General features: G+C 38.5%; 3 protein-coding genes across 7 annotated transcripts; all 3 read right to left on the bottom strand.

Moving 5' to 3' along the window:
• Window positions 1–829: 829 nt before the first annotated feature.
• Window positions 830–8,957, bottom strand: LOC122085654 (4-hydroxy-3-methylbut-2-en-1-yl diphosphate synthase (ferredoxin), chloroplastic). 4 transcript variants are annotated; one of them, XR_006142183.1, is made up of 20 exons: window positions 8,714–8,957; window positions 7,855–8,084; window positions 7,094–7,251; window positions 5,905–6,011; window positions 5,710–5,810; window positions 5,534–5,610; window positions 4,890–5,009; window positions 4,550–4,780; window positions 4,005–4,121; window positions 3,805–3,879; window positions 3,637–3,714; window positions 3,087–3,146; window positions 2,931–2,993; window positions 2,584–2,728; window positions 2,346–2,481; window positions 2,104–2,181; window positions 1,860–2,019; window positions 1,643–1,758; window positions 1,468–1,572; window positions 830–1,131 (listed from the first exon to the last, which is right to left on the bottom strand). XR_006142183.1 is itself a non-coding variant. In XM_042654147.1 (20 exons), exons 2-20 carry the CDS (start codon window positions 8,060–8,062, stop codon window positions 1,030–1,032), a joined length of 2,220 nt encoding a protein of 739 aa, XP_042510081.1. In that variant the 5' UTR covers window positions 8,063–8,093; window positions 8,714–8,955; the 3' UTR covers window positions 830–1,029. The 4 variants fall into 4 exon arrangements, 3 of the variants coding, with proteins under 3 accessions (XP_042510081.1, XP_042510080.1, XP_042510082.1); XM_042654147.1 differs by having other exon boundaries at window positions 1,660–1,758; window positions 7,855–8,093; window positions 8,714–8,955; XM_042654146.1 differs by having other exon boundaries at window positions 1,660–1,758; window positions 8,714–8,955.
• Window positions 8,958–10,437: 1,480 nt separating this feature from the next.
• Window positions 10,438–13,798, bottom strand: LOC122086660 (tyrosine-specific transport protein-like). 2 transcript variants are annotated; one of them, XM_042655620.1, is made up of 8 exons: window positions 13,663–13,798; window positions 13,317–13,545; window positions 12,813–13,206; window positions 12,547–12,684; window positions 12,307–12,469; window positions 11,919–12,069; window positions 11,651–11,827; window positions 10,438–10,840 (listed from the first exon to the last, which is right to left on the bottom strand). In XM_042655620.1, the coding sequence occupies exons 1-8, from the start codon at window positions 13,773–13,775 to the stop codon at window positions 10,613–10,615; spliced, it is 1,593 nt and encodes a 530-aa protein (XP_042511554.1). In that variant the 5' UTR covers window positions 13,776–13,798; the 3' UTR covers window positions 10,438–10,612. The 2 variants fall into 2 exon arrangements, with proteins under 2 accessions (XP_042511554.1, XP_042511555.1); XM_042655621.1 differs by having other exon boundaries at window positions 13,317–13,579; window positions 13,663–13,782.
• Window positions 13,799–14,253: 455 nt separating this feature from the next.
• LOC122086661 (ruvB-like protein 1) lies at window positions 14,254–26,367 on the bottom strand. Its single transcript, XM_042655622.1, has 12 exons — window positions 26,148–26,367; window positions 25,217–25,405; window positions 24,831–24,962; window positions 24,554–24,703; window positions 24,042–24,197; window positions 22,007–22,141; window positions 21,802–21,867; window positions 21,620–21,726; window positions 20,357–20,456; window positions 20,158–20,249; window positions 14,910–14,979; window positions 14,254–14,809 (listed from the first exon to the last, which is right to left on the bottom strand). Exons 1-12 carry the CDS (start codon window positions 26,226–26,228, stop codon window positions 14,720–14,722), a joined length of 1,368 nt encoding a protein of 455 aa, XP_042511556.1. The 5' UTR covers window positions 26,229–26,367; the 3' UTR covers window positions 14,254–14,719.
• Between the last annotated feature and the right edge of the window lie 713 nt (window positions 26,368–27,080).

Here is a 27,080-nt window from a genome sequence, read left to right as displayed (position 1 = left end):
ATGGATCTTGGGAGAACTTAAACCCATAAATCGATCTATGGATCTTATGAGGACTTAAACCCATAGATCAATTTAGAATGTGAGAAAACCCAAGACCATATCAACCAATATTAAATCTCTTTCAAAATTGATGTGAAATCAATTCCCCACATGATTAAATTTTTTGACAATAAATAACCTTTTTAGTGTTTTCACTCCGACAACCAAGCCTTCCCTTCTGGGTAAGAGTTAGGACCAAAGATTGACTGCTTTTGATATTATTAATACAAATCTAAAGAGAACTCAACCCCATAAATCAACTTACAAGTGAAAGGATCATGTCAAATCAAAAACAAATACAACAACAGAAAAACAATTTAGACTTATCCCAACTAAATGGGGTTGACTACATGAGTATATATATATATATATATATAAGAGACTTTGGGACATTCCACTCACGAATCGGCAACCCGAATCTCAGCCCTCCACGTAGCTCTGTTAGGATGTCATACTTGAGTGAAGACTTAACTTTTGCATGTCTCTCTTTACTAACTCATCAATGGTCGTTTTCGGCCTGCCCTTAGCCCTTTTAGCTCCATCCATCTGCATTTTGTCATTCCTCTGTATTGGGGCATCTAAAAGCCTCATTTAGACATGCCAAAACCATCGTAGCCGACATTCTCTGAGCTTGTCCTGAATTAGGGCAATTCTTAAATCGGTTTTAACCTTATCATTTCTTATTCTAACGAGTCTTCAAAATTACGATAAGATGGTGGGGCGTAACTACCGTATGTCATTTTTTTTTTTTTTTTTTTTTTATGGAGCATGTCCGCATCCTCATTAAAAATTTAGGAAACTTTAACTTCTTTTATCAATTATCATAGAGAGAATCACAATATTTAAATGGGAGAACCACAATGTGAACATTTATTTCCTTAGATCACACTTGGAGATATATAGCTTCTGCTATGGGTTGCCCATGCATATTTGTAACAGGAAGAGATGAACTACCCCCAAAACTTCATATTTCACCAAGTCAGTTAGACCTTATTCATCTGTTGGTGGGTCCACCCAACGGCCATGATCTTTTATCAGCTGGATTAAGGCATCAGTTGCAAGTTCCATATCAATTCCTCGCTTCACCACCTTCTGAAACATGGGCAAACACACAAGTCACTAGCTACCATGGTTTTAAATATCAATATCATATCGGTCATATCATATCAGTATCTAGTGAGACTGATCCCTGATCCTTGACGGATCTGGATCAGCTGTCTGTAGTGTCTTAGTGGTAAAACAGTAAAAAGTTTGTACATTTTAAAAAAGCAAGTGGCAAAAAAAAGTAATAACGCAAGAAATGGTACCTTATTACTTTGACTTCTGCAGTCAGCGCAGAGAGAGTAACAAAAATATTCAAATATTCAAAGGAAAAATGAAGTTTCTTTTGTAATTGTCAATTATGTTAAAGCAAAAGGAGGATTTTACCTTCCCAACGTAAAGGTCAATTTTTCCTGGAGCACCGCCTACATACCCAAAATCTGCATCAGCCATTTCTCCAGGTCCATTCACGATGCAACCCATGATTGCAATCTGTCACAGAAGGTGAAGGATATAAAAACAATATAAAAAAAAAGAAGTGATTTTTATGTTTTCTCATTACTGTTTTCCAAAGATTACCGAAACACCAGGCAGGTGTAATGTCTTTTCTCTTATTTGAGCACTTATCTCTTGAAGATCAAACAATGTCCTCCCACAGGATGGGCATGAGACATACTCCTGCAAGAACATTCATGCATCACCATAGTTAGACACAGGTAAATGCATAAATTGTTAAGTCAGAGGTTAGTCTTTTGTGGTTCCCCATGTAAATTACTTACTGTCTTTGTATTCCGCATTCTGCAACCTTGCAATAAATTGAAGGACGTGTTCCTCGGAAAATCCACATCCTGCTCTGGCGCTTCTAATAAAACTCCATTCCCAAGTCCATCAACTAGAAGAGCTCCGGCAGTGCTGCCAGCACCAATGACTAGGTCGTCTCTGCAATTTTAAGAATCATATAAGCCCAAGAGATTTTCTCATGCTTATGCTTTAGTTGAACAGTAGTATGGACAATGAAATTACCTGTGAATTCCTTGGGGAAACACTATGTGGTGAATTACAGGGAAGTTCAGAGCATTGTTCTCTAAATACTCAAATAACCTGTAGACAAATTATGTTATTTTTCAGGACTAGAAAAGATTGTAGGCAGTAAAGCAACCCATGGGTGTACAAATCACGCAAGTTTCCAGGACTTGAATAAGTATCTGAAGGTCAGCAAAGGGTGACTTACACTTTCATGTATTTTCAAAAAAGCAAATCATTACCTCCTAGCAGCATGTACCCTGCTGATTTTTCCCCCATATGGTACAGTATGTAGAAGCGTCGCAGCATCAATGTCTTTCAGGATATCCAAATCATCATAGGGTTCATCCCCACAGACGGATACAGCTAAGCGTGTGCCTGAGTGATAAGAGATAAAGTATGCATGATAAATTATGGCAGAAAGACAAATGTAACAAGCAGAATTTACCAATCAATGCATGAAAATATCCACAAAAGTACCTTCTGGCAAAAGCTTGTAAGCACCAGTTGCCAGTTCCTTGAGATTTACAAGGACCAATGCATTTGGCAATGGCTTCGTTAGCTGCTCGGAAAGAGGAGTCAACACCCCCATACTAATGTCAATCAACCTCTTGAGAGCTAGCCGCTGGTCATTGAACAAAAGAAAATTCAAGTCACTTCCGAATGTTTAATGAACTGCCCATAATACTATTGCAGGGTGAACTATTAAATAGTAGAATATGAACAAAATCCAAAGATGCAGAAAAAAATTAAAACAAAAATGTAGAGGAATAAAATCGGGCAGTAGTTAGTTTGGAAATGAAATTGAAAAATAGTAAGGTCCTTACAGCTTCGCTATCTTGCACTGGAGGAAGTTCTCTCAGAAGAATTGAGTCCACTGTTGCCAGATCCTGCCATGAAAATTGGCATTTTGTTGATAAAATATAACAATAAAATCCAATTACGTAACTTTAAAGATTAACAAACATGAGTAGGGAAATTACCTTGAATGGCATGCCAACCACAAGCTTCGCCGCAAGTGATTTGTATACGATTTCAGGACTCTGATAAGAGAACCATGTCAAACAAGGACTACAATCAAACAATAGTAGGGGGACTGATGTAATTGATAGTTATCAGGTATGATATCAAGTAAGAAAGAAATTTTTTGTCCCTGAAATCAATATATGAAGTGAACAAAAGATGCTGTAAACTCAAAGGGCCTTTGACTTTTCCTTGTGATTGTGAATGATACTGTATTCCTCAGTAAATGAGTATTAAAGCATGCACTTCAAGATTGTATAAGAAAGACTTGTGCAGTTGAGAATAAGTTCAAACCCAAATGTTGCTCAACAAACTTATGATTTTGTCTTTCCCAATCATGTCCCTGTAATTAATAGCCAAACGCTTTTTATTGACATTTCATGGCCAACTTCAGGTTTAAATTGAGTTATGAATGAACAGAACCAACGACCAAACAGGTACCAATTCCATAAGCAAGAAGAATCAGTCGAGGGGAAGAAAATAGAATGTGAAAATAATCCCAAAGATCACCTTCAACTGATCCAGGGACACAGACATGAGAACAGATCCATCTCGGTGCAGCACCCCTCTATAATCCACCTCTTCACCCTATACTCAGACAAAATATTAGTTCTGGGTTCTAAATATATAATGCACAAATGGAAACAGAGCATCTGAAACTGCAGACCAAGAACAGACCTCCTTCTGAACAGGTAATTGACCAGTTCGACGCTGGAAATCAAAATAATGTCTGTGTTTCTCTTCAAATGGTACCTGATCAAGATGTCATCGCCAGCAGGAAATGTTTTTAATTTTAGAATCTTGAACATAAAAGAATATCCAAGAAAACTTATACAACCATCTTTTCCTTTTCTGGTACAAAAAGTATAGAACCTTACCACCCCTAGCTGAAGATCTGATGCTTCCATACCAAGGTTTGCCAACCTTCTGCAAGGATCTATCTCTTCCTCTGGTGGTTCTGTGAGGGAAACCCTGATTGTATCACCCAAACCATCCTGTATAACAAAAATAGGCTCCTCAGCTCTACTGTCATCCATTGTTGCATCATATTAAATAATTTAGTCGATTATTCAAATACTGAATTTTATCACCCAAACCATCCTGCATGAATTTGTAGATAATAGATGCACCAACTTCTGCCTTCAAAATGAAATAAAATAAAATAATGGTTGCCACCTAACCTTTAAAGTCAATTCATTATAATATGTAATATGGATCACATCTACAGCCAGTGGCAACACATTACCACCAATAACCATAATATTATCTTGATGGTAGTTGTATGCATTCCAACATATCATAAGAATTTCAAAATGTTTTCCATTGTTTGAAGTCCAATGATTAAAAAAAAAGTACAACCTAAGTAGTTTTACACTTCCATGGGAGGAAATTACTTATTTAAATAATGAGAAAAAAAAAATACCTGAAGAAGTGTCCCGATGCCAATTGCAGATTTCATACGTCCATCTTCACCTTCACCAGCTTCTGTAACTCCCAAGTGAAGAGGATAATCCCACCCTTGGACGTACATTTCTGCTACAAGTAGGCGGTATGCTTGGACCATAATTACTGGGTTACTTGCTTTCATAGAGAATACGAAATTATGATAATCCAACTTCCTGCAAATCCTTGCAAATTCAAATGCAGATTCAACCTGTTTCAAGTCATGGTCTATAAATCAGCAATAAATTTGGAAACAGGTGGAACCAAAATAGAAAAAAAGGCTCAAAAGTCTTAAAGATCGAGACAACATAGCCATTTACCATTCCCCTGGGAGAATCCCCAAAGTAGCTCATGATACGATCAGAAAGGCTTCCATGGTTTGTTCCAATTCGCATTGCCCTTCCATATTTCTTGCACTTCTCAACTAATGGAGTGAAGACCTGGCATAATACCAGTGAAAGAGATTAAACCCACAAAGCCATAAGATGCTTCCATGCAAAACTCTCGTTGAGGAAATATTTAACTTTGTTTATGTCCACCCTCACGTGCAGGGTCTATTTTTGAGTCATCTCACCTAGTGAGTTGCAGAGTATTGAGAGGAAAGTGGCAAATATTTAAGACCAGGATGGAAGAAAATAAGATTAGTGGCGGTGGTGGTAGTAAAAAATATCCATGCTCCTCCAAGTCGTCCTTGAAATGGATTTTACAAGCTTTCAACAAGCAACGGATAATTATAGTGTTTCCATTCACCCCCTCATAAACCATCGATGCTACCAAACTTGGAAAAAAAACAAGTATCATCATAATTTAGCAAATAAAACCTCACTGGATGTTGGATATCTATCCTAGTAAAGACATGGGTGATTTCCCATTTTCTACAGCATGTATACAAGTTTTCCCAGCATTGACACTAGTGAAATAATGCATTCACTGAATTTTTAACTGCAGTGATGAATACGATAACCTTCTCAATGTGCTCAAGCTCCTTTTGATAGTCCTCTTCCGTGTACTCTAACTTCTCAAACTGGGCTCGCCTATCAGCTGCAAGAAATTACCTCAACATTTGAAAAAATCCAGCCAACCACATGGAACAGATCTATTCAGAAATTAAAGATGATGGAAGAAAGGTGAACTAGTTACCGAAATTTCCGGGGTTGACACGGATCTTGTCAAAACATTCAGAAACTTTCAGTGCAACACTAGGTGCAAAATGAATATCCGCTACCAAAGGAATATTGTAGCTGGATTAAAAAAATAAATTAAATTAAATTATATATAATTGGGCCTTCAAATTCCAAAAAATTCCCAATAAAAATTACAAGACATATTACTTACTTCTTTTGAACAAGAGTGTTCTTTATTTCAAAACAAGCATCCGCTTCTTTCCTCCCTTGAACTGTAATCCGAACGATATCTGCTCCCTTGTCAGCAATTCTCATCACCTACCAATACAAATTTTAAGCCATCAGGATCTAAAATGCCCGAGCAAAAATTTGTAAAAGGATATCAAAGTTATCTTCCATTTTTCCCAATTTAATCTGCACCTGTAGATCATAAGAGACTTTGATGGCTGCATTGAACAACACTAAATTGTATTTGCTAACATTCTTGGGATAGCTACAATTTCAAATCAGAACTGAACGTGGAAAGCCCTCTGCTATGACATTGGTTTTGTCCATAAACCCACCCATTTCTGATGATGAAGAAGCCCAGGTTAGCCCCATTAGTTATTATTAATTAAACATATTATTTTTGGCAGTAGCAAAACCTAGATAAAGGGGCTCCGGAGAACATTAGCCTCAGCTGGAACACTAAGCACTATATGAGTCGACTGTCCATAAAATCTCTGTTATATCTTTCATCATTGAGTGTAGATAATGAACAAAGGTGCATGGGTTGGTCATGTACGGTATAAGCCAATTGACATGCCACTAAGGCTGAGGACTTTAGTTAACACTGACGACTCAGAGAAAGAGAAGTCAAGAAATGGGGATAAGAACTGAAGTAAATTTTTTATATGAAAGGAGAAATGTTTTAAATTTGGAGGATTTGGGGGTTTCATTTCCATTATGGGAATTCCTAAGTTTCCACTTTCAACAATTCTTGGCCAAGTCTTCTTCAAAGCTCCAGCTCCAGTGTTTTAATTTTGAACCAAAATATTGAAAATCTAAAATTTTTGAGACTTCATTCAAGTTAGAACATGACCAAAATGATTCAGAACCTAAACTGACACCTTGGGATTTGGGGAAGGCATATGCATTAATGGCGAACATGTCCCTGGATAGAATGAAATGGTGAAAAGACCCATTTGACCGACCCAAAGAGTTTGGGAATCTCTATATGATTATAATGGTGTCACCAACAAATGAGGGCTTCATTACTTGACCAGGGGTGCACTAACAGCAGAAGAAGGTTGAAAGCAATCTCTTTCAACTTGCTTCCAAGCAGACTAAACAAAATGGGGGCCTCATTACTTGACCAGGGATGCACTAACAGCAGAAGAAGGATAAGAAAGCAGATTAACCTGTTCAACTGTTTCAGCAACATCCTTTGTGTCAGTTGTAGTCATTGTCTGAATTCTTATAGGGTGTTCACTACCAAGAGCAACATTTCCGACCATAACCGTGCGAGTTTTCCTCCTGACAGTCTTGTGCACATCTTCACAGTACTTTTGCCTGGGAACTACATTCAGCACCCCAAAAAAAAAAAAAAAAAAAAAATCAGATAAAATACTATGGCCCAAGAGGAAGAACACCACCCCCCCGGGGGCTAGCGAGAGAGCTCAGTCTTAATCTAAAACGTTCTCCCATAAAACAAATTATTATGTAAGTAGTACCTAAAAGTCCCAAAATACACACCACTTTCATCTAGAAACCACTTTCTCAAGATACCAGGAGAGAAAAGATTAAAGGTGCTCTCCAAACTCTCAGAACAATCCAATCGACTATCTAGTTACAGCTCTCTCTCCATCCATACCTTATGTTTTTTTTTTTCTGTGAATGTTTAAAATATGTCAATTTTCTATTATTAATTTTTGAATATATATATATATATATTTACATGACTCCCCAAGTTAACTCCATGACTACTGAGTCAAATTGAATCTTGACCCTGCCCCAAGTTGTGTCTGGCTCCCATGTATGCATACTATGATCAAGATTACTTTCAAAGACTTCAAATAATATTCTCAGGGTAGAAAAGAACATATGCTAAAACTACATCTCTGGAGAATACCTACATAACGCATCAGGTAATTAAAGTTACGAGAAAAGTCAAAGATGATACCTAAGAGGGGGCTTCCTTCCGAAGCAGGTTGCATTTCAGCAATTTCTGGACCAGGTTTAACGTTGGTGATCACCAGAACCTTACTCCTTGGAGCTCTGACTCTCCGCAAATCAGAAACCTTTATGAAGTCCACACTTTTCCTAAAGCTCAAACCATGATCCGTGCTTTTGAGTCCACAAATTGAAGAAGGGACTGCTCCAGCCGCCATTTCCTTGAAGCCCAATCCTCACCTTTACAAACTCAAAGACCAAAATAAAGCATAACGTAAGCCCCAACACCTTCAGTTTGAGGAATATTTTTTAGATACATATAAAAATCTTAGTAGACCATTAAACATGACATGTTTCAAGTTAGACATAAAACTGTTCCCTGTAACTTCCATAGACAGTTCTGCCTACATATATATAAATATATATATATATATATAACCAGTGAATTTTGAGAAACTATCGTCAGAAAATGGAACATATCAATTCTTTTAAATCCGATAAATCATTTCACATAAGAAATTACTGATCATGCTTCAGAAAGCTCCCAAACAGAATACGATCGATTACGAGTAATTAGATTCCAACCCCCCACCCGCGAGGCGGCGGGAAATGATTCAGAAACGATTCAAATTTAGAAGAATTCAAAGCATCTGAAATGCCAACCTTCCCAAAATCTTCAGCTTGCTGAATGTGAAAGCAGAAGTCAACATGAAGCCAGTAACAGGGAACAAAAAAAATACTTGTAAAAGAATTTAAAACAAAAAGAGTTTCAAAAGCAAAATGTGAAAGTTCGTAGCGAATTGGAAGATATAAGAGCAGAAAGAAAACTCATTGATATACTTATAAGCATTCTCTTTAACTTCAGTTACCTCGATTGATGAATCTTCGGTTCGGACTTCGGAGATGCTTAAGAGCATGTAATAACAGAGTAGAATTCAAAAGGGACGACTGTGGAGTTCGCAGAACCAACTCTGTTGCGAATGGAGTTTCAGAAACCCACTATATAAACCTTTTGTGTGAAAAAAATTCTGGTTTTTATGGTTAATGACTGAAGCAAGGCTGAGAAGGTCGACGATTGGATGATTAGAGTTCATCAGAAGATGACGACGAGAAAGTAACAAACAGTCAAACACCATACCAAGTTACCAACATCAAAATTTTGGGTTTTATTTGGAATATCAATAATGAGTGGGCTGATATCGAAATTACGATATTCTCGAGGGGAGTTTTCGTAAAGGAAACGACAATCTTTTGAATACCATATCCGGAGATTCCGTCGCGGGAAAACGATCGACTGGACAGCGATGAGGTGTTTAAGGGAATTTATCAGGGTATTATAGGGATTTCGAAATTTCTTGTCAAAATCGAAAATGGCGTTGGCGTTACGCCGTTACCAAGGATGGAAATACTGCATATGGCAGGGGTATTTTGGGAGATACAGGTATGGCATTCTTATTATATCACTTTACAGCTAATGATCGTTATGGGGTTACTACTTGATCCTAGGGATTCTGTCTAAAAAAGTCTTTTGGAATTTAAATTCATTTTAACTCCAAACATCTAGAATCGTTGGATTTTAAAAATATACATATGTATCACAAGAGAAAATTACACAAGAATTACACGATTAAGAATTAGGGAGTTTAAATCCAAAGTGTAGGAGGAGCACGATAGTTGAAGATCTTTGCCTAAGCAGTAATAGACCCCTCAATGGCTCCCTCTGTATCAAGGTTTTTAAAAACGTAATCAGATCAATTGAATTGGACGGTTTAATACCTAATTCCTATTTTAACCACTTCGAATCAATCTATCGACATGAATTTTCTAGGGTTACATCTGATTGGAATCGTCTAATCCCACCACGCCAAGTGCAGGTTTCACACCAATGAGATTATGGAAAAAGTCCATAAAATAGGGGCAGATAAGTAGAGTCATAGTCTTACCTACAAAGGAAGAGCCATTGATATTAATGATGTTGTGTTCTTATCTGTTAAATCTAGTCTTAGATACTTCAAGGATTATCACCTGTGGATCGTTTGATTATTATATCTAATGGCAGTTATGATAAGAAAAACAGGAGAGGCTGGATGGTCATCTGTTTAGACTGGGTAATCAAAGGACTGTTACAAGGTTTACAGGAGCCAAAAAGGCAACATGAGTTACAGGAGCCAAAAAGGCAACGTTGGGACTGATTGTAAAGAGGTGGACGGTTGGATGACTCAAGGGACTAAGGAGGGATGGGCTTGTGATCTTTTTGCGTTGTTATCTGATAGTGTTAAAACTATAAGCTCTTTTAAATATGTAAATATTTGTAAGATGCCCTCTGCCCTCCATCAAAACCGGCTTATCTAGAGAAGGCGTCCAGGGACTGATATAGGACTGCAGACGGAGATCCACGAGCGATGTGGGACTAAACGAGGATTCGCCTAGATAGACACGCAACTGTCACTCTCTCCCCGGTCCGCCTAGATTCACGAGCGATCTGATACCAACTCTGGGTTTGGCCTTTTGCTCTCCTCGGTAATAACTTTAGCGCATGAATTAGCTGTGAATGACATCTTAATTTTTCTTTGGCAACATCTTTCTCTTAATATACCACAAAACCACTTTTTATTGATCAAACTCACTAAACAATATTACAAAGATCAATTCACAGAAAAGACAGTAAAACCAAGACAGCCTTTGGGTTTTTTTTGGGGGGGGGGGTGATAAAGCATGACTATGTTTGGCAGAGTTTTCCAGGCTCATTTTGACTGTCAACAATGTTGTCAAGGATTCCACAATAAAAGATCTTGTAGAGCCTGCTCTATTACTATCACACAAGCAAATAAACCTACTCCAAGAACTGCTGGTTTTGCTTTAGATAATACCTTCTGGTCATTGTTTTCCACTTTATTGCTGCCATCATGATCATTAGCATCACATGAATTGGTGTGCATCGCCCACGCCATTGCTGGTGGGATTACTCCATACAACGTTGTCATGCAGTAACCTCCCTAACCACATCCAGTTGAAAATTGATTAGAAAACCAAGAACTAAGGTTCTCTTAGACTGAACAAGCTAAAGTAGTTTTAACTCCTATTCAAGACCAGCTTTTTATTTTTATTTTTTTCTTTTCTTCAAGAACTACCTCTTTTGTATGTTTAGGTTGCCTAACAAATCTCTAAATGTGGAAAAACTAAACAAATGTGAGAAGGCTCTGTATGATCGTGTTTCAGGTATTTCCACACAAGAAACCAGCAAGATAGTGCCAACGTACCATCTTTGTTCAAGCTTACCCTCCCAGCCTGCCCACCGAAAAAATCCTAAAGAGAAGTTATCTTGATTACATACAGAAGATTCATGGATTCCAAAAACTTGGGCAACTCCTATTGTAAGACCCCTTCCATCTTCCCAGGTCTTCACTTTTAAAATACTAACAAATGCTGCAACTATCATGACAATATGCAACAAGACCAGTCTCATGTGAAACTGCCTTACAGACTAGTTGAATCATTTAACATATCAATCACCACAAAAGAAAATTACACAATGGTTTTCTTCTGCAAAGGTCATCCTCATAATCTAGTTAAGAGATAAGGTTGAAGAGATGCGCATAAACACCCCCCCCCCGCTGCAGTAAATCAAACATGCCAATGAATTTAAAATCTATGACCTAATTACAAGCCTCTACCAATTCAACTAAAAAGTAGAAACTAGAAAGATACATACTCATGGGTGGGAATGGAATATATACATTAGTTTCAGTATCATATGTAGCCAGCTCAATATATGGATTGTCCTTTAAATTGCTCTCTTTACTTACAGCAATGTCTGTAGCTGCGGAGAATGCATCTGGAATGGTGACAGATACAAATAGAGGCGGAGCAACAGCCACTGCTGTTGCCATGAATCTAAGCTTATTTGCATGCCACCACTTCTGGAGGCCAAAAAACATGCTCTCATCCCTCAAAATACTTTGTTCAAGATTGCCGTTGGATTTCTACAATGAAATAGCCATTATTATTATCATGTAAAACAAGCAAACAAGTGGAGCAATGCTTGACAAATTTAGACAGAGATGAGAAAGTTACTTGTGTTTGGTTTGATGGATTATGCCACGGAAGTTTACAAAGTTGCTCCATGAAAAACTGAGAGAAGCTTAGGAGAGTGCCAATCAATGAAGTTCCAACTGCAAGAAGTGAGAAGGCTTCTACCATAACAGAAACTCCAGTCCAACTCACCCTGAAGCAGAGTGAGGATTACCGATATTATTATTGAAAAGGGAGAGAGTTTTCCAAGGTCATTATAGATTTAGACGCTGCAATCCAAGAGAGCACCCATTGTGGCAATGCAACTTGACTATTTGAAAACCCACCAAGATCTATTCCTAACTGATGGTAGAGCCAAATTACTAAACTTTTCAGGTCCATTAAGAGGAGAAATAGATCAAAGATCAACTTGAATTAGATATCCGACTACCTCGTGAGCAAATCTACAGGGTCAAGTACGGCGTCATCTGCTTGAGTTGGAAGACGAAGCACAACTGCATTCCAAACAAGCAAAGCAAGCAAAGGCACAACACTACCGAGAATGACTGACACCCTTATACGTCTGAGATCACCACCCAAATACATGCAAATAACTGCGAGACGAGAGCCTTATCACAAAGCATGGAAACATCACAAAAAATGAACCCCTAAAACTTGCAAATTAAAGTACCAGGTGATATATCATGATAGACCAAAGAAAATATAATCACAGGGATTGTTGATGGAGCTTTTCCCCAATTTCCTGCCATCTCTAAGCCTGACCACCCGCCAGACAGAAGAGACTGCACCTCAATTGCTAATAGTAAACCTGCACATTACTCTCTCCTATCACCGAAGTAATGTTCATACTGAGTCAAACAAATGAATTTTTTTTCTTCGACTGGAAGTGCAAAGGAGATACTTCATGGAGTAGAAAACAGTGTATATTATGCGCACCTAACATGGAGACAGTAAGCCATTGGTTGACCTGGTCAGTGGTACGGGTCCCACCAATGGAGACGAGAATGGTGAAGAATGTGGTGAAGAAGATGCCTGAGACTGATGGCGGGAGGTTTATCAATTGAGAGAGGATCTCAGCTGACTTGCAAGTATATGCCACCATGGTGGTATAACCTAGGAAAACATAATTAGCAGTGACTAGAACCCCACCCCATTCTCCAAGTGTCTCCTGAGCCATGGTTCTAATGGAAATGCCTTCTAGTTCTTCTTCTTCTTTCAGTTTCTTCCTCTTCTTCCTCAACAGACCCACATTTACTTCAACTAGTAAAAGGGCTTCAATTAGAAGAAAACCCCAACAAAGTATCATACACACTGCACTTGGAATGAATCCCTGCAATTTAGAATGAAGAAACGTCTTTAAAGAATTCATTATAGTGAAAACTGAAAAGGCACAACAGAAGGAAAAGATACTTGTACTTGGGGTTTTGAGAGAGAGAGTACTGCAGAGGAAGTTTTCTTCGGGAGAACTAGTAACCCGGAGCCAATACTAGTTCCAATGATCAGAGCAACTGCACCGACCACAGTTCCCTTTGTCTCGGGCCCTTTTATGGGCTCCGGTCTCAATTGCGCACTGCTCCTTATGCCCTTCGCTCTTAAGAATTTCCAATTTCCAGCAGACCACGACCTCTCCAGATGTTTCCCAGAATGGTTGGTGCGACCACAATAGCTACTGCTGTCAGAGAATATCTCAATACACATAGGAACTGTAAAAGTACGTTTAATTATCACCTACCATGTGTACGCATAGAGGGTAAGGTTGGAAGGGATGAGTTAATGTCTTACGTACTTGTCTCTGAAGCAAATTTTAGTATTGAGCCCTCTACCTCCACAGTCCCACGCCCACGGCGGAGTTAATTTTGAGCTACTGGAGTGCAACGAAGACACTAACTGCAACTCCATGGTCCAGAGGCTAACTAGCTAGCGAGCGACACAGATACCCCAAAGTATAGGTAAGAACGGGTGGGCTGTAACCTCACGTGCCCAAATATCTTGGCCAAAGGCCCTACACTATTTGGTTGGTTCCGACAAGAGCTTTTTATTAAGCAGAGATTCAAGACAAGGACATCATTTCAAATTATAGGTGCTACTCTGAAATATCACTCCTTTCCACCACCCATAGTGAAGAGAGAATCTCCTCATCTAATGTGACTTCAGTCTATTGGACTCCAGGAATAGTGATTAACAGAGGTCCAAATCAATACGTATGATCCCTCGGAATCCAACCGGAGAGTCAGATCCTGTGGATGAAGAGGTTCTCTTTCTCTTCACCTTGGATGCAAAGGGACTCCGTCCATTAAGAAAACCCAACACCCCAGCAATTGTGCATCAAAAATTTTTGTCCTGGTGACATTCCAGAGTACACTCTCAACTGATGAAATTCTTGAAATGGCCGGATGCCGATATTCATTGAACAGAAAAATAAAATTGCATAGGAAGTTTATGAATTTGCTTCCCTACCACTAAAACCATCCAAACACCAAAACTTGAATGTTTCTTTTGATCTTCATTACATCAATACAATCACCCGACTAACAAGGCTCTGTCCCCCCAACACTGATGGGGAAACAAGAAACAAGCGATAGAAAAGATGCTCTGGGAATGCGGCAGAACCATCCCAACGTAAACCCCACAAGCGATACTGATGGCCTTTCAGAAGAAAAAGTAAAAAAAAAAAATTGACGTTGCCCACCGAGTAGACATGACCTGCATCCAATACTCGATGAAATCACCTGTGATTGTCACTAGGATGGAATTTCACTCGCCCTTCTCCAATTGTTGTTTCAATATTCACTACTACAATTTGGCCGAACAAAGTAGGCAGATGGACCAAAGATTATATGTGACTATGAGATGTATCTGTCCTGCTGCTCTTGTAAAAGCCTAGCCGAAGATTTTGCATCCAGATACATGGCATTCGCTTCCTCTATATCCGCCTATAGATTTTGCCAACAAAACAGAATCAGAGGATATAAAATTTGAATGTTCAAGAAATATATGGTCTTGTTTGATTCCAAGTCAAAAAAATGTTCATACCTTGCATATGTTATCTCGACCATTCATTCTAGCCACAACGCTGGCAGGTGACAAGAGCTGCATTGCATGCCTGAAGAAACAATAAGTTTGAATTATAAAAAGCCATCCGTGTGGGGTGTGCATGTTTTTAAAAGAGATATCTTTGTAAGAGGGAGTAAGAATGTGTTTTATTTTCAGTGCATGTTGAGCACATGATGCACGCTCACAGTCACACCCATGCAACAATAACAATATGCAGTGATGCAGTGCATGTAAATAACCATATAGTAATATCAGAAAGCACAAATGTCGTCCTGATTTATCCTCAATAATTTGATTTAGTTAGATGCTACCTTTCTCTAATGGCACCAGCATAGTTCTAAATTTCAAAATTTCAGAAGTTTCGATGGTTTTGTCCTGCCCCAAGATTTTCAAATTTGAGAAATTTCGACCCTAATTTTGGCCCGAATCTCTAAAAATAGCCCAAAAAAATTATCTAGTTTCAACCCCTGAATTTAGAACCATGGGCACCAGGAGATCAGGAATCAGGATCATGAAGAACCCTTCCAACACCAAGGTATATCATTCTTTCGTTCAACAATTATCTACTCAAAGTTAAACAGCTCCCAAGGTGCAACAACAGATTTTCTTTTTTACTCAGTTTGAAATCCAGATAGTTGAGTGAGGACATCTTTCCTCTAGTTTTTAGTTACCCTAAAGCTAAATAATTGATGAGGAAAAGGGTCCTATCCACTTGTGTTCTCCACGCCCAAACACATGGGGTGGGCTGTCGGGTGCAGGGGTGTCTTTTCACAGCCTTCCCCATGTGTCTGGGCATAGAAAAACACAAGCGGACAGGGTTCTCACACCCATAATTGATTATAGTTCAGTTCAAAAACTGAATTATGTAAGTTTTGTTTTGGTATCAATTCCATATGCAAAAACTAGCTATTATTTAACATGGATAATGCTAATACAGCAAGTCATTTACTCATTTGGAGTCGGGTATGAGATCACAATTCTGATTATTTGTACCATGACTGACATCCTATTCTGCATTCTCCCAGCCATATAAAACCTTCAATTCCTACCGAACAACTTTAATGGGATATTCTACTAACTTAGGGATCAGGGCTAGAAAACCATATATAACTCCAGAATTGTGGGAAGTATATGAAACAAAATCAGCGACTGAGATTTAATTAAACAGAGAAAAGACAAGTTTTGTGTGGCCACAATTCTGGTCAAGTAGGCTAACAGGGAAGGACAATAAACCATTAAAGTTTGAACCAGAACCAATGATTGGATTTGAGCATATTAGAAGATCACTAAAAGTTTAAAACAGTAACTAGCTGGAAAATTGGAATCAAATTTAGAAACATCAGTGCAACAGCAACTAGAAGTCTAGAAGGTAGAATAACAAGAGAAATCAAAATAGAAAGTGAGTGAATGGATTTAGAAACGAGAACCAACATGGAAAGTGAACATAGAAAATAGAAACTACCAAAACAGAGTTAGAAACTAGAGAACAGCAGTAGATAATTCAAAGATTAGCAACTAGAACCAAAATAGAAACTAAAGATAGGAATTAGAAAATAACGCAAACATAATAGCTAGTGTTGTGCATAATAGTAACTAAAAGGAATACTAGAAACAAGGCAAAAAATGATGCCACCACAAGCTTGGCAGAATACTGCTATCAATAACAGGAATCGATGGGTAAAAGAGAACAAGATATAAGATAGAAGATGAAGGATATGAACTAGGCCTCCTACTTAGAACAAGACCAGCATCTGACCAGTCTACTTGGCCTCCCACCAAGCTACCATCGCATCCCACCAAAGTTGCCATTGGCATCTGACAAGAGCAAACTGCATCTCGCTATCATCTCTCTTTTTGAAAATGACGAGACAAGATGAAAGGAGATATATAAATGTACATATCTCGGTCTTGACTTGACCAGAGACCAAATCACATGGGGTAAATACATAATTTCGATCCTCAACTCGACATAACTCGACATCTCTACGTCACCCTGTTGTGAAAAAAAAAAATGTGAGCTATTGGCGGTTTTTCTTGCCAAATTTCTCCTCTACAGTGTAGATTAACAACTTCAACACTTGGAGGTTGGAGATTAGCACTTCATCATCAACCTTTGTAGATCATTTTCTTCTCAAGAACAGTTTTAGGTAAAAACTTCTCAAAACCATTTTTTTCATAGAAACATGGTCAATGGTTTTTTGTTTTTATTGTGGAATAGCCTAGGGTGAAAGGTATGAAGACTACTTACATCGGGTACGAAGTCAAAGTACCTTAGGTAAAAACAACTTCTCAAAACCATTTTTTTCATACAAACATGGTCAATAGTTGTTTGTTTTTATTGTGGAATAGCCTAGGGTGAAAGGTATGAAGACTAATTACATCGGGTATGAAGTCAAAATACCATTTTGGGTTTGATTTTAAAAACCTGATGTTCCCATTGTATTTAGAAGGACTAAAATAAGGTAAATAGAAAGTTTCTGGGGCTACAAAGACCAAATGGTCACTGAGACCAATCACCGAGTCGACCGGGAAGAATATAAGATCTCGGCAAGATCTCACCAGATCTCTTTTTTTTTTTGGTTTAGCAGGACTAGGGGCGAGATCAAGATCTTGCAACCTAAGACTCTTCAAAATAGAAACTATGGTTAGATGGTACATTTCTATCCAACCTGATGCAGCAACGCTCCGATGGATCAACCCAAACCTACTCCAGAACCCGGACCAAGACCCATATCCAATTGGGTTCCAAGTTACTAATTTGGATTCAAGATTAATAGAATATTCTAGGATTTTCTTTTTATTTAAGAATATTTGTTTTCTATTTGAGTCCTTAGTTGTTTCTTTATTTTGTTAGCCTAGGTGTAGGAGATTTTATTTCTACCTCAATCTTTGACTTTAATTAGAAAGTTTAAATTTTATTTTTAGTATAAATTAGACATGTAATTCATGGAAATAGTCAGTTGATTAATAAAAAAAAAATAAGTGATTGTGAAACTTCCCCCCCCTTGCCTGGCTGTCTTCTTCCCCCCTTCTTCTTCTTCTTCTTCTTCATCTCTTCCCTGCGATCTTGCTTTTCTCTCTCTTCCTCTCTCCTCTGTGAGAGAACCCCCTTCTTCCCTCTTGGTGCGATCACCCTCCCTGCGCGACTTCTCTTTCTCTCTATATATTTCTTTCTCTTATTCCTTCTTCTTCATCTTCCTGCACTCACTTCTGCCATCACCAAACCAGTAGACCTGAGAGGGACTCAACTGATCTCCCTCAATCCTAACTCTCCCTACTTGAGATTTTGACTGAAGGAAATATTCTTCTGGGCGATCAGAAACCCTAAGATTTCAGTGCCTGTGATCGACCCTGTTGAGAGCTTGAAGTCTGACTCATGGCTGATCCTGCAACTACCGCCTGGAGGAATTTCAGAACTTTAATACTTGATCAAGGCTTCTTATTAGATGCCATTGAGTCTTGGATTCAATAAATCTGGGGAAGGCGAATCTGTTCACAAATTTTCCTGAGATTTGGAGCCTTGGTTAGGTGGCTGAATTGATCTCAAGTTTCTAGTTTCCACCTTGGTTATTCTGTTGTCATGGAGAAGGCGGCAGCCTTGTTCATGATAATTACAAGTATGCCCTGCCCACTAAGTTGAGTTCTATTTAACCTATTCTTGAACATTATTAATCTAATTACCCTCTAGTGCTTTAGCTATTCTGTTTCCCATTCACAATTATTATTTTCCTAAACACCCCCTTTAACCCATATCCGTCATTTTGCTACTTTTAGTTGGGAGTTTTCTTAGAATTACGGTTCTGCCACTCCATTAAGAATTCCTGGTTATTTACAAAAGTACCACTCTACCTTGTGAACTTCCAATTTAATTACCACATTGCCACTGATTCTAGTAATTGGCTATTACGCATTTAAGTGGGCCCACATCCAATTGAGTTGGTTTTCTTGGGGCCCACCGGCCCCGCATTACAACCATTCTAAAAACACTGCTAAAATAAAGAATACAACTAATTAATAGAAACTAACACTAATGCCATATAGGCCTTAAATCCCTAATATAACCCATTGGACACTCAAAATTAAACATATTAGTCCATTCTTAATCTAGTTTGATTGCCTGGTTTGCTGATGGCCTTCTGGTTCTTTCGAACTGAATCATTCTTTTGTCTGCTTTAATCCCACGATTGACCTACACTAAGAATACAAAGGATCGATAAATGCTATGACCTCCTAGAGTAACACAGGCCCACTCTGATAAACACTTGCAGCCAGCAACAAGGTTATAAAACTGGGGAACGGTCACGGGATCGGTCAAGGCTGATGCTGTTCTGATACCATTCTGGATCGGCCTGGATCGGACAGATCTACCCCTGTTTTTTTTTTTAATCAGATTTTATTACAATGTTACCCTTGGACCATACATGTGGAACGGGTATCGGTCAAGGCTGATATTGACCGTTCCGTTCTATTTTGTTTTTTAGAACCATGGCCAGCAATATTCATGAGTTCATGTGTTTGTGTGCAGGCTTCCATAATATTTTGTTATATTAGTTCATTTCATACAACAGTTTATCATAACAGTCCTATTTCAGTTAGAATTTAGTTAAAAGTCTTGTAGTATAGAAAATCAGTACACTGTATTTAAACAGAATTCAACATTAGGAATTTCCTCTCACTAGTTTCTCTCCCACAACCAGATGTGCAACTGATACAGTGGCACTCCAATGGCTCCATGAATTTAGACTCGATTTGGAAGCCTAGGCCCAAAAGAGAGTTTATTAGACCTGTTAGGAAAAGACCTAAATAAGTGTCAGGATGGTTAATTACATAATTTGGGCCTTCTATTTTACTAGGCGTTCTTGTATTGGGCCTGATTTATAAGCCCATAGTTGAGGTACAGTTAAGAGTATATATGAAGACTTAAATTTTGTAATCAACTCAACTACTTCTTAGCTCAGACAAAACCAACCCCAGTTACATAACATGCCTAATATGGCAAACATCATATGATTACAAGTCCCGCTTTTAACGCACATCATATTTGTACATATTCAATGTCTGATATGCATCATGTTTGCCTCATGTCATGCATAGGTTATACTAAGAAGGGCAGCAACTGCCAAAGCAATAACACCAACGTCAGCAAGATATCATAAATCCATTTACTTTAGCAAGCCAGAAATTAATGAGAAGGACAAAGCATAATTATTATACATAAAACTCAAACCTTAAGGATGCTTGCTGCCCGATCTCTCCAAGGTAAGCCAGACTTTCTTCATCAACTACCAGTTCCTCAACTTGTGCACGGATAGCCAAAATCTGGACAGGTAACATTCAGCAGAAAATAAAAAACATGAAAATGATGGTGAATGGCTCAAAAGTTGCAAAGAGATTCTACGAATACAGATGAAGAATATAATGTGAACCTGTATCATATCAGCAGGTCCATAAGTTTCTGTCCGCATAATCACCAGACGGTCTAACAAATCAACAGGTATACCATGAGGGCTACTGATATCTGTTCCTCTGCAAAGCACATATCGCCGAAAACTTTGATGAGCAGTAAAACCATGCAACCACATATCTAGATCAAAATGGACCAAATCCAGAATTTGGGGGGGGGGGGGAAGAGATTTCTGCAGCCTGCAACTGCTCATAAAGAAATTGCTACAGGAAGCAGCTGTTTTGGGGAGGAAAATTCACCTGGAAGAACACCTGAATATATTAAAGGTTGAGCAGAATATTTAGCATGAACCTTGAATCCTAGTGGTGTTATCTCTTCTTAATTCTTTCATAACCATTATCTTACCCTTTCTTCAGAAAATTCCTTCACCACCATTCATTTTCTTCTTACAAAATCAAAAAATCATTCCCTAGTTTATATATTATCACTCTAGCAGTAGCCTAAAATTGATGTAGGTTCTTCTGTTAAACAGATGGATTGATTAAGTTGAATACAGTCGACTTCAGTTTTGTTCAGAGCCTGATCTTTAATTTCAAAGTGGGAGTGTGGGACCATGCTTAAGTTGGGCGCACAATTTAAGCATTTTTCCACAGATCATGAAGAGACCAAAGAACTAACTCGCAGATTTGAATGAAAAGAACCTACCAAGAACAGCAACAAACAACAAAGCTTAGCCTTATCCCAACTAAATGGGGTCAGCTACATGGATCCGCAAGTATTGAAAAGTACCTACCGTAAGGTTTAAATTACAGAACTTAGAGACTGTTTATGAAGAAAAATTTTGAAAAAAATTATGGCTCAACTGAGTCCAAAGAATGTCAGAAAAGCTGATAGTGGATGGACATACCTTAAATTGACACTATCAGATAAATTTCCTCCTAGAGAATCTAGAGCTACTACTGTAAAATGAAACTGCTGAAGACTACAGTGCAGCAATGACGAAGATGGTGACTAAGATAACTAAGATAAATCTGTCCACATATTATGCTACTCAGATCACATGTGTTTCCATACTCCAACTCAACTCGACTCAACTCATCCTTATCCCACCTAAATGGGGTCAGCTTCACGGATCCTCTTTCGCCAGTCAACACCATTCAATGCCATACTTGTTACCTTTTAGCATTGAAATGTAATTTTCACATAGCTATTCAAAACAGACTTGAGTCACGTACTGTATAGACAGGTTAAAGGTTTTATTTTTGAGAAGCCTTGGAATGTATACCTTACATTACATATTCCTCTGTTAGTGGCAAAAATTACAATGGGGGATAGCGAGCTCTCCAAAGCACGGTTCAGGTAAGAGAAGCATTCCATGTCCAGCATATGAACCTGCAGAAAATATCAGACTCATCAGAGCAAAGCCAAAACCTAGTGCAGAATGCAAGGTCTGAAACAAAAAGGAACCTCATCAATAAAAAGCACTCCAGGGACAAGCTCCGCCACTCCTTCATCAATATAGCGATTAACAACCTGTTATTAACAAAGCTTACAGTTTCAGTAATACACAACTGCACTTTCCTGAGATGTTTAGATAAATAGTTTGGATAAATGAAATATTCAAAAAGAAAAAAGAAAAAAAGTTAGATGCTTCGAAATTGCAGAGCATAACCTTGTTTATCTCTTGGCGTAGCTTATCAGTAATTTCAGTCTTCCTTGGTTTCATCATCTGGCCCATTAATGATAATATATCTTGGCCACCTTGTGGTCGGGCATTTGCAGCATCCAGATCGTGCAATGTTACATCCTGGAATGTGTGGGAAGACCCCCCCGGGGTGGGGTAGAAAGGAAAAATCAGAAAAGGCAATTACCTCTCTATAACAGTGCACGCACCGATGAAAATGCTATCAATAATTAAATTGCCTCCTACAGAATCTGCACAAGACCAGATCACAACAACCTAAAGAAGATAGCTCGATCAAGATAAAAATCCCAAAATTTAGAGCCTTCTAAAAATCATAACCAGCACCCCAAATTAAAGCACTTCACTCCACTGCTTACAAACTCATTTGGTGCTGCAAACAACCTGGTAAGCATATCTTTCTTAGTGTTTTCAGCACGACCAGCAACAAGAGTATATGACATGTAATTGGCAGACTAAAGACAAGGTCTGATGGAAGTGTTGTTTGGCAGTCCATCTCAGCAGCCACTCAACTGGGACTTTCTTTCTGCTGTTGAGCTGTTAGCACTATTGAACACAATGGTAAAACTACGCTAATAGCAGAAATAAATGGATATCAAGATATAAGAAAAATGGACAATGGAGTGCCCATTTCTTAAATACCTCCTTCCAACCCTCCCAAAAAAGAAAAAGCAAGTGGACTTTGATGAAATTGTTCGGAAATGACATATATCAATCAACATAACCTTCTAGTACAAAGATTCCGGCCCTCTCAGCCTGTAGAACCTTGGCCTGTTGCTGCCCGGTCTTGGTATTGAATCCTACCTTCACCGCACGTATGAGTTTTCCCTCTCCCTATTGTATGCACAATACTCACTCCTCCCTCCTCCTCCACACAGTGACGCTAGTAGATTAGATCAATTTCTAGTAGGAGGGTGATGGACCTCCTCAGTGCATCCGAAATATACATGTTTCATTGTAAGCAATGAGAGACACCGGAGCATCTTTTCTCACCATCCTCCTGCAAGACTTGTTCTGATATACTTGAAGCTTTTTGATTGTGTTGGCCCATTCCAGAAGGGAATTAAATTTTGAATTTAGGTTGATTCTGGTCCTAATCGAAATTAAATTGAATCATTAAATTCTGGGAATCATGTAATTTTTATGGTAGGAAATCATGGTTTCTCTTGAAATTTGTGATGAATCCTTAGATATTGTTATTCTAAGCATAAATAGGCATGTAAGAGTCATCAATTTCCTAACAGAACCATATATATTTTCGGACCTAAATTGCTTATCAACCCACCCCCCAAAAAGTAGGCTGGTATTCTGTCGAAAGTCATTTTCCAATTTACACTATAATGGCAAAGAAACAAATGCAAGTATAGAATAATGCATCATATGTGCATCAATTATCTACATATGGTGAATTCAGTTTTGTTAATGAGCAGCATTATTTCCTTCCACAAGTTGACTTCAAATTATGAGCTCTTAATTGTCTTCAATCCTGACAAAAAGGCTTCAAGTTTCATAAATTTGTATAACAATTCACTGAAATGTTTCAAATATCAACATGTCAATGCTTAAAAAAAGGGGGGAAAAGAAAGGTACTGATACTTTGTAAAATAGTTCCTATTGGTAAGGTTATGAAATTGCTGAACCCCCTTCGACCAGTAAGAGCAGCTCCTCCTTTCATGTGACTCTCATCCAGCCAAGAGAGTGCATCCCATGAACATTTATAACAACCGCACTAATGCTCTTCATAACCTGAGTAGGGGTAGTGTCAATGTCGTCCTTGAGGAAAGGGGTGTATGGGTTGTGTCAATACATCTGAGAGAAAGATTACAGATGAGATCGCAAACCCAAAATCCCCCCGAGCTAACAGCGGACGTAAGAGTGCCTAGAAAGTACGGGAAGAGGGAAAGGACCACCCCCAAAAAAAACCATCAAAACCATATTTACCACTAGATTTATCAAACATCAAATAGCAACTGAGGTTCTAGCATGTAGTGGAAATAACTCAGACCTGAACTATCTCCTTCTTCTTGTGAACCTCTCCCTTCGGAAGTGGAACATACTCTTCAGCCTCGAGATCAAATTCGGTAGCAAAAGCATCACTCCTACCAACCCTCTTAACCGCTCCACTATTTGCCTCAATATATATAACATCACCAACAGCAACCTGCAGTTTATATTACAGATATATCAGACTATAAGTATCAACCAACAAAATGAGTTGGGAAATGGACATTTATAAGCATATCAGTGTTAATAGCAGCAAATATGGATATATCACTTGCTCAAATGTACACAAGACCAGATGACAGTACTTGGTATCCCAAGCATTTGATAATGGAAGCCCCAAAAATAATTCATAGAAAAATTAAGATCAGAGAACCACCACCAACAGTGACGATAATAAGCAACTAAACCAATGCTTTGGTAAGATCCAGTACCTAAATTGGTTGAAACAGGGCAGTAGAAAATCCAATCCTAGTTTACCACCCAAAAAAAAAGAGGAAATTCAAAAGGCCTTACCTTTTCCTTAATCAGAGCATCATAAATAGTTGGGTCTAACTTCAATTGTTTCGTGCCTTTGACAGTTTTCAGCCCAATGATTACATGACTGATGCTTTTACCATAGCCACCAGTCGTGCTCTCACTTTCTTCTGGAGAGAGTTCAGTAACCTAAAACAAGGTGGTCCGCAAATAAAAAATTCTGTAAAAATCCCAGATGAAAAAGGAAAAAAATATACAAAATAATGAGAAATAGGACTAAAGAAAATGATGTAGAGAAGAAATTGAAACAACTTGCCTCTCCTTCATAGACCTCCTTGTTTTCCTTTATACGAAGACCTATAGCCCTTCTAAAGTTTTCCATCAGAACCTCGGTTTTCTTGACTTCTGATGAATATACTTCTGATCCAACCATTGGGCAGAATGGTACCTACATTTAGATAGATGCCAAGTAAGCTTATATAGCCATAACAACAGGACCTTATAAACCAACTAGAGTTTGGTTCTAGCTGCTGCTAAATAACCTGTGTGTAGTGTTTCACCTTCAACATACAAGGAAGATGCAAGCTAATAAAATTTCAGCAACAGGTAGCAACAGGCTTGAGATAAGGGGAAAATGAAACAACTTTGACTAAGAAGCAAAAGACATTGGCGAGCAAAAAACAATTGAGGGAACAAAGATACCTTGCTTCCAAGTTCCTGAGATATTCCAAGGGCTAACGCAGTCTTCCCAGTGCCAGGAGGGCCTGCCAGCAAGAGCGCCCGGCCAGCCATCTTTTTTTGGCGTATCATGTCAACAACAAGACCTGCTGCTTCCCTAGCCCCCACCTGACCCACAAACCCAGCGGCCATAGGTATCGCCCTTCCATTGGCCTGGAACAGATACGTAATTGCAAAATCCAAAGGACCTCAACAGTGAATAGACTAATAAACAATATAAATCTAGCATAGAAAAGTATGCGAAGAAGGAGACCAATAAGCAGAGATCGTAATTTCAGAGTCACAATCCCAGGGCGGTGCATAAAACTCAAAATCCCAATCAAGTGAAAATCATAAAATCCGAGTAACAATCAATAAAAGCTCAGAACTTGAAAAACACTTCCTTCCTACCAATATTGCAGCCAGCGGAAAATATTCCAAGTTTCTGATTATGGGAGGCAAGTTCCATGTACGTGTTCTGACCATCCCTCCGCGATACACCATATGGAAAAGTGTAGCAAAGAAACAGAACAAACAACATTCAAACGGAACTCTGAAATTCTGACACATTACAAGCTAGCTTAAACCCTAAAAAACCAAATAACCCAACTCAGGTTTAGGAAATTAGCAGGCAACAAAACCAAAATACAGGTAGGTCTAGATCTTCAATCGGCAGAAATGGGCAACAAAAAAACAAATAGTCGGACACATAAAATCGTTGAAACCAACAAACGAACACCAAATAAACTTAAAGCCTAACAACTAAACCCCACTGCCTTGGCGCGGGAAAGAAAACGGCAAACTTCAACAAACCCTACTAAGCTCAGAGATCCAACCACCCAAAACTTCCGAGAAAAAGAGGAAAGTTCTCTTTCCCGTGAGTGTAGTGGTGCATGGGAGCGAGAGATAAAATTACCTCAAGACCAAGGCCTTTGATATGTGTATGAGTAGCTATTCGCTGCTTCTTAGTGGCGGACTGCACTTCTTCTATCTTCATCTCCTCCCTCTGGCTCTCTCTCTCTCGCTGATAGATATACACACTCGCCCAAGTATCCTTCTCCCAAACGCTTTTATTTCGGCGACGAGCAGAGGAAGCGGGAAGTTTTTGGGTTTCGCAGAAAGACTATACCAGCAGGGTTTCAAGAATCGGGCGGGTATTTCCGATATATTACGCAAAAACAATCGACAAAATACACCAAGTGGCGCGTGGATCGGGAATCACCCGATTCAGATCAGAATCGGCAGTCACCAGTCCCGATTTCCAACCACCAGAATCATTTGAATGTTCATCGAATAAATCGATTCTATGGTTTTTTTTCAGACCGATTCAAGCCACATGCGATTCTTGGCGAATGGATTTGGAATTATCATAATTTGCTACGAATCGATGGTCGACTCTGAATAAAACTACCAAAATCGTTGAAATATTTCTCAAATTTGCGATTTTAGGGTTCTTCATACCGATTCAAGCAAAACCATGTACATTAGAAAGTAAAAGAGAAAACAAGGACGAGTTTGGTATTTCTAGATTATGCACAATACCAAGTTATCGACACATGATAGATTCTCCACGATTATTAAAAATGATGTACCCGATGCACGAGGCTCCCACATGTGCGAGGTATAATTTTGTCTAATGTCTACTATTTTTCCAATAATCAAATTGAACATACCACATTCCCATCCCTAAATACAGTCCTCTTTCTCTTTTTTTACTATCTCAATTGTTTAAGTTCTTAAAGAATTTACAACACTTTCTATGAAATTTTTTTTTTTTTTAATTTACAACACTAATCATTGTATTTATGGGAAGATTTATAGCATGGCATTTTTTTTTTTGTTTAAACTC

Source organism: Macadamia integrifolia, chromosome 8 (assembly GCF_013358625.1).
Source record: "Macadamia integrifolia cultivar HAES 741 chromosome 8, SCU_Mint_v3, whole genome shotgun sequence".
Classification (NCBI taxonomy): Eukaryota; Viridiplantae; Streptophyta; class Magnoliopsida; order Proteales; family Proteaceae; genus Macadamia; species Macadamia integrifolia.
This window is presented reverse-complemented; position numbering and strand designations above follow the sequence as displayed.

Excerpts from the sequence above, each read along its gene's own strand:
- LOC122085654 (XM_042654147.1), bottom strand. The coding sequence starts at position 8,062 with ATGGCGGCTGGAGCAGTCCCTTCTTCAATTTGTGGACTCAAAAGCACG. Across the intron at positions 5,811-5,904 it reads AACACTCTTGTTCAAAAGAA|CTACAATATTCCTTTGGTAG; the intron begins GTAAGTAATATG and ends TTTTTAATCCAG. Across the intron at positions 1,573-1,659 it reads TACACCTGCCTGGTGTTTCG|ATTGCAATCATGGGTTGCAT; the intron begins GTAATCTTTGGA and ends CTTCTGTGACAG.
- LOC122086660 (XM_042655620.1), bottom strand. The coding sequence starts at position 13,775 with ATGGAGTTGCAGTTAGTGTCTTCGTTGCACTCCAGTAGCTCAAAATTA. Across the intron at positions 12,685-12,812 it reads GCTTACTGTCTCCATGTTAG|GTTTACTATTAGCAATTGAG; the intron begins GTGCGCATAATA and ends AGTAATGTGCAG. Across the intron at positions 12,070-12,306 it reads CCTGTAGATTTGCTCACGAG|GGTGAGTTGGACTGGAGTTT; the intron begins GTAGTCGGATAT and ends ACTCTGCTTCAG.
- LOC122086661 (XM_042655622.1), bottom strand. The coding sequence starts at position 26,228 with ATGAAGATAGAAGAAGTGCAGTCCGCCACTAAGAAGCAGCGAATAGCT. Across the intron at positions 22,142-24,041 it reads AGAAGAAGGAGATAGTTCAG|GATGTAACATTGCACGATCT; the intron begins GTCTGAGTTATT and ends CACACATTCCAG. Across the intron at positions 21,727-21,801 it reads GAGTGCTTTTTATTGATGAG|GTTCATATGCTGGACATGGA; the intron begins GTTCCTTTTTGT and ends TATTTTCTGCAG.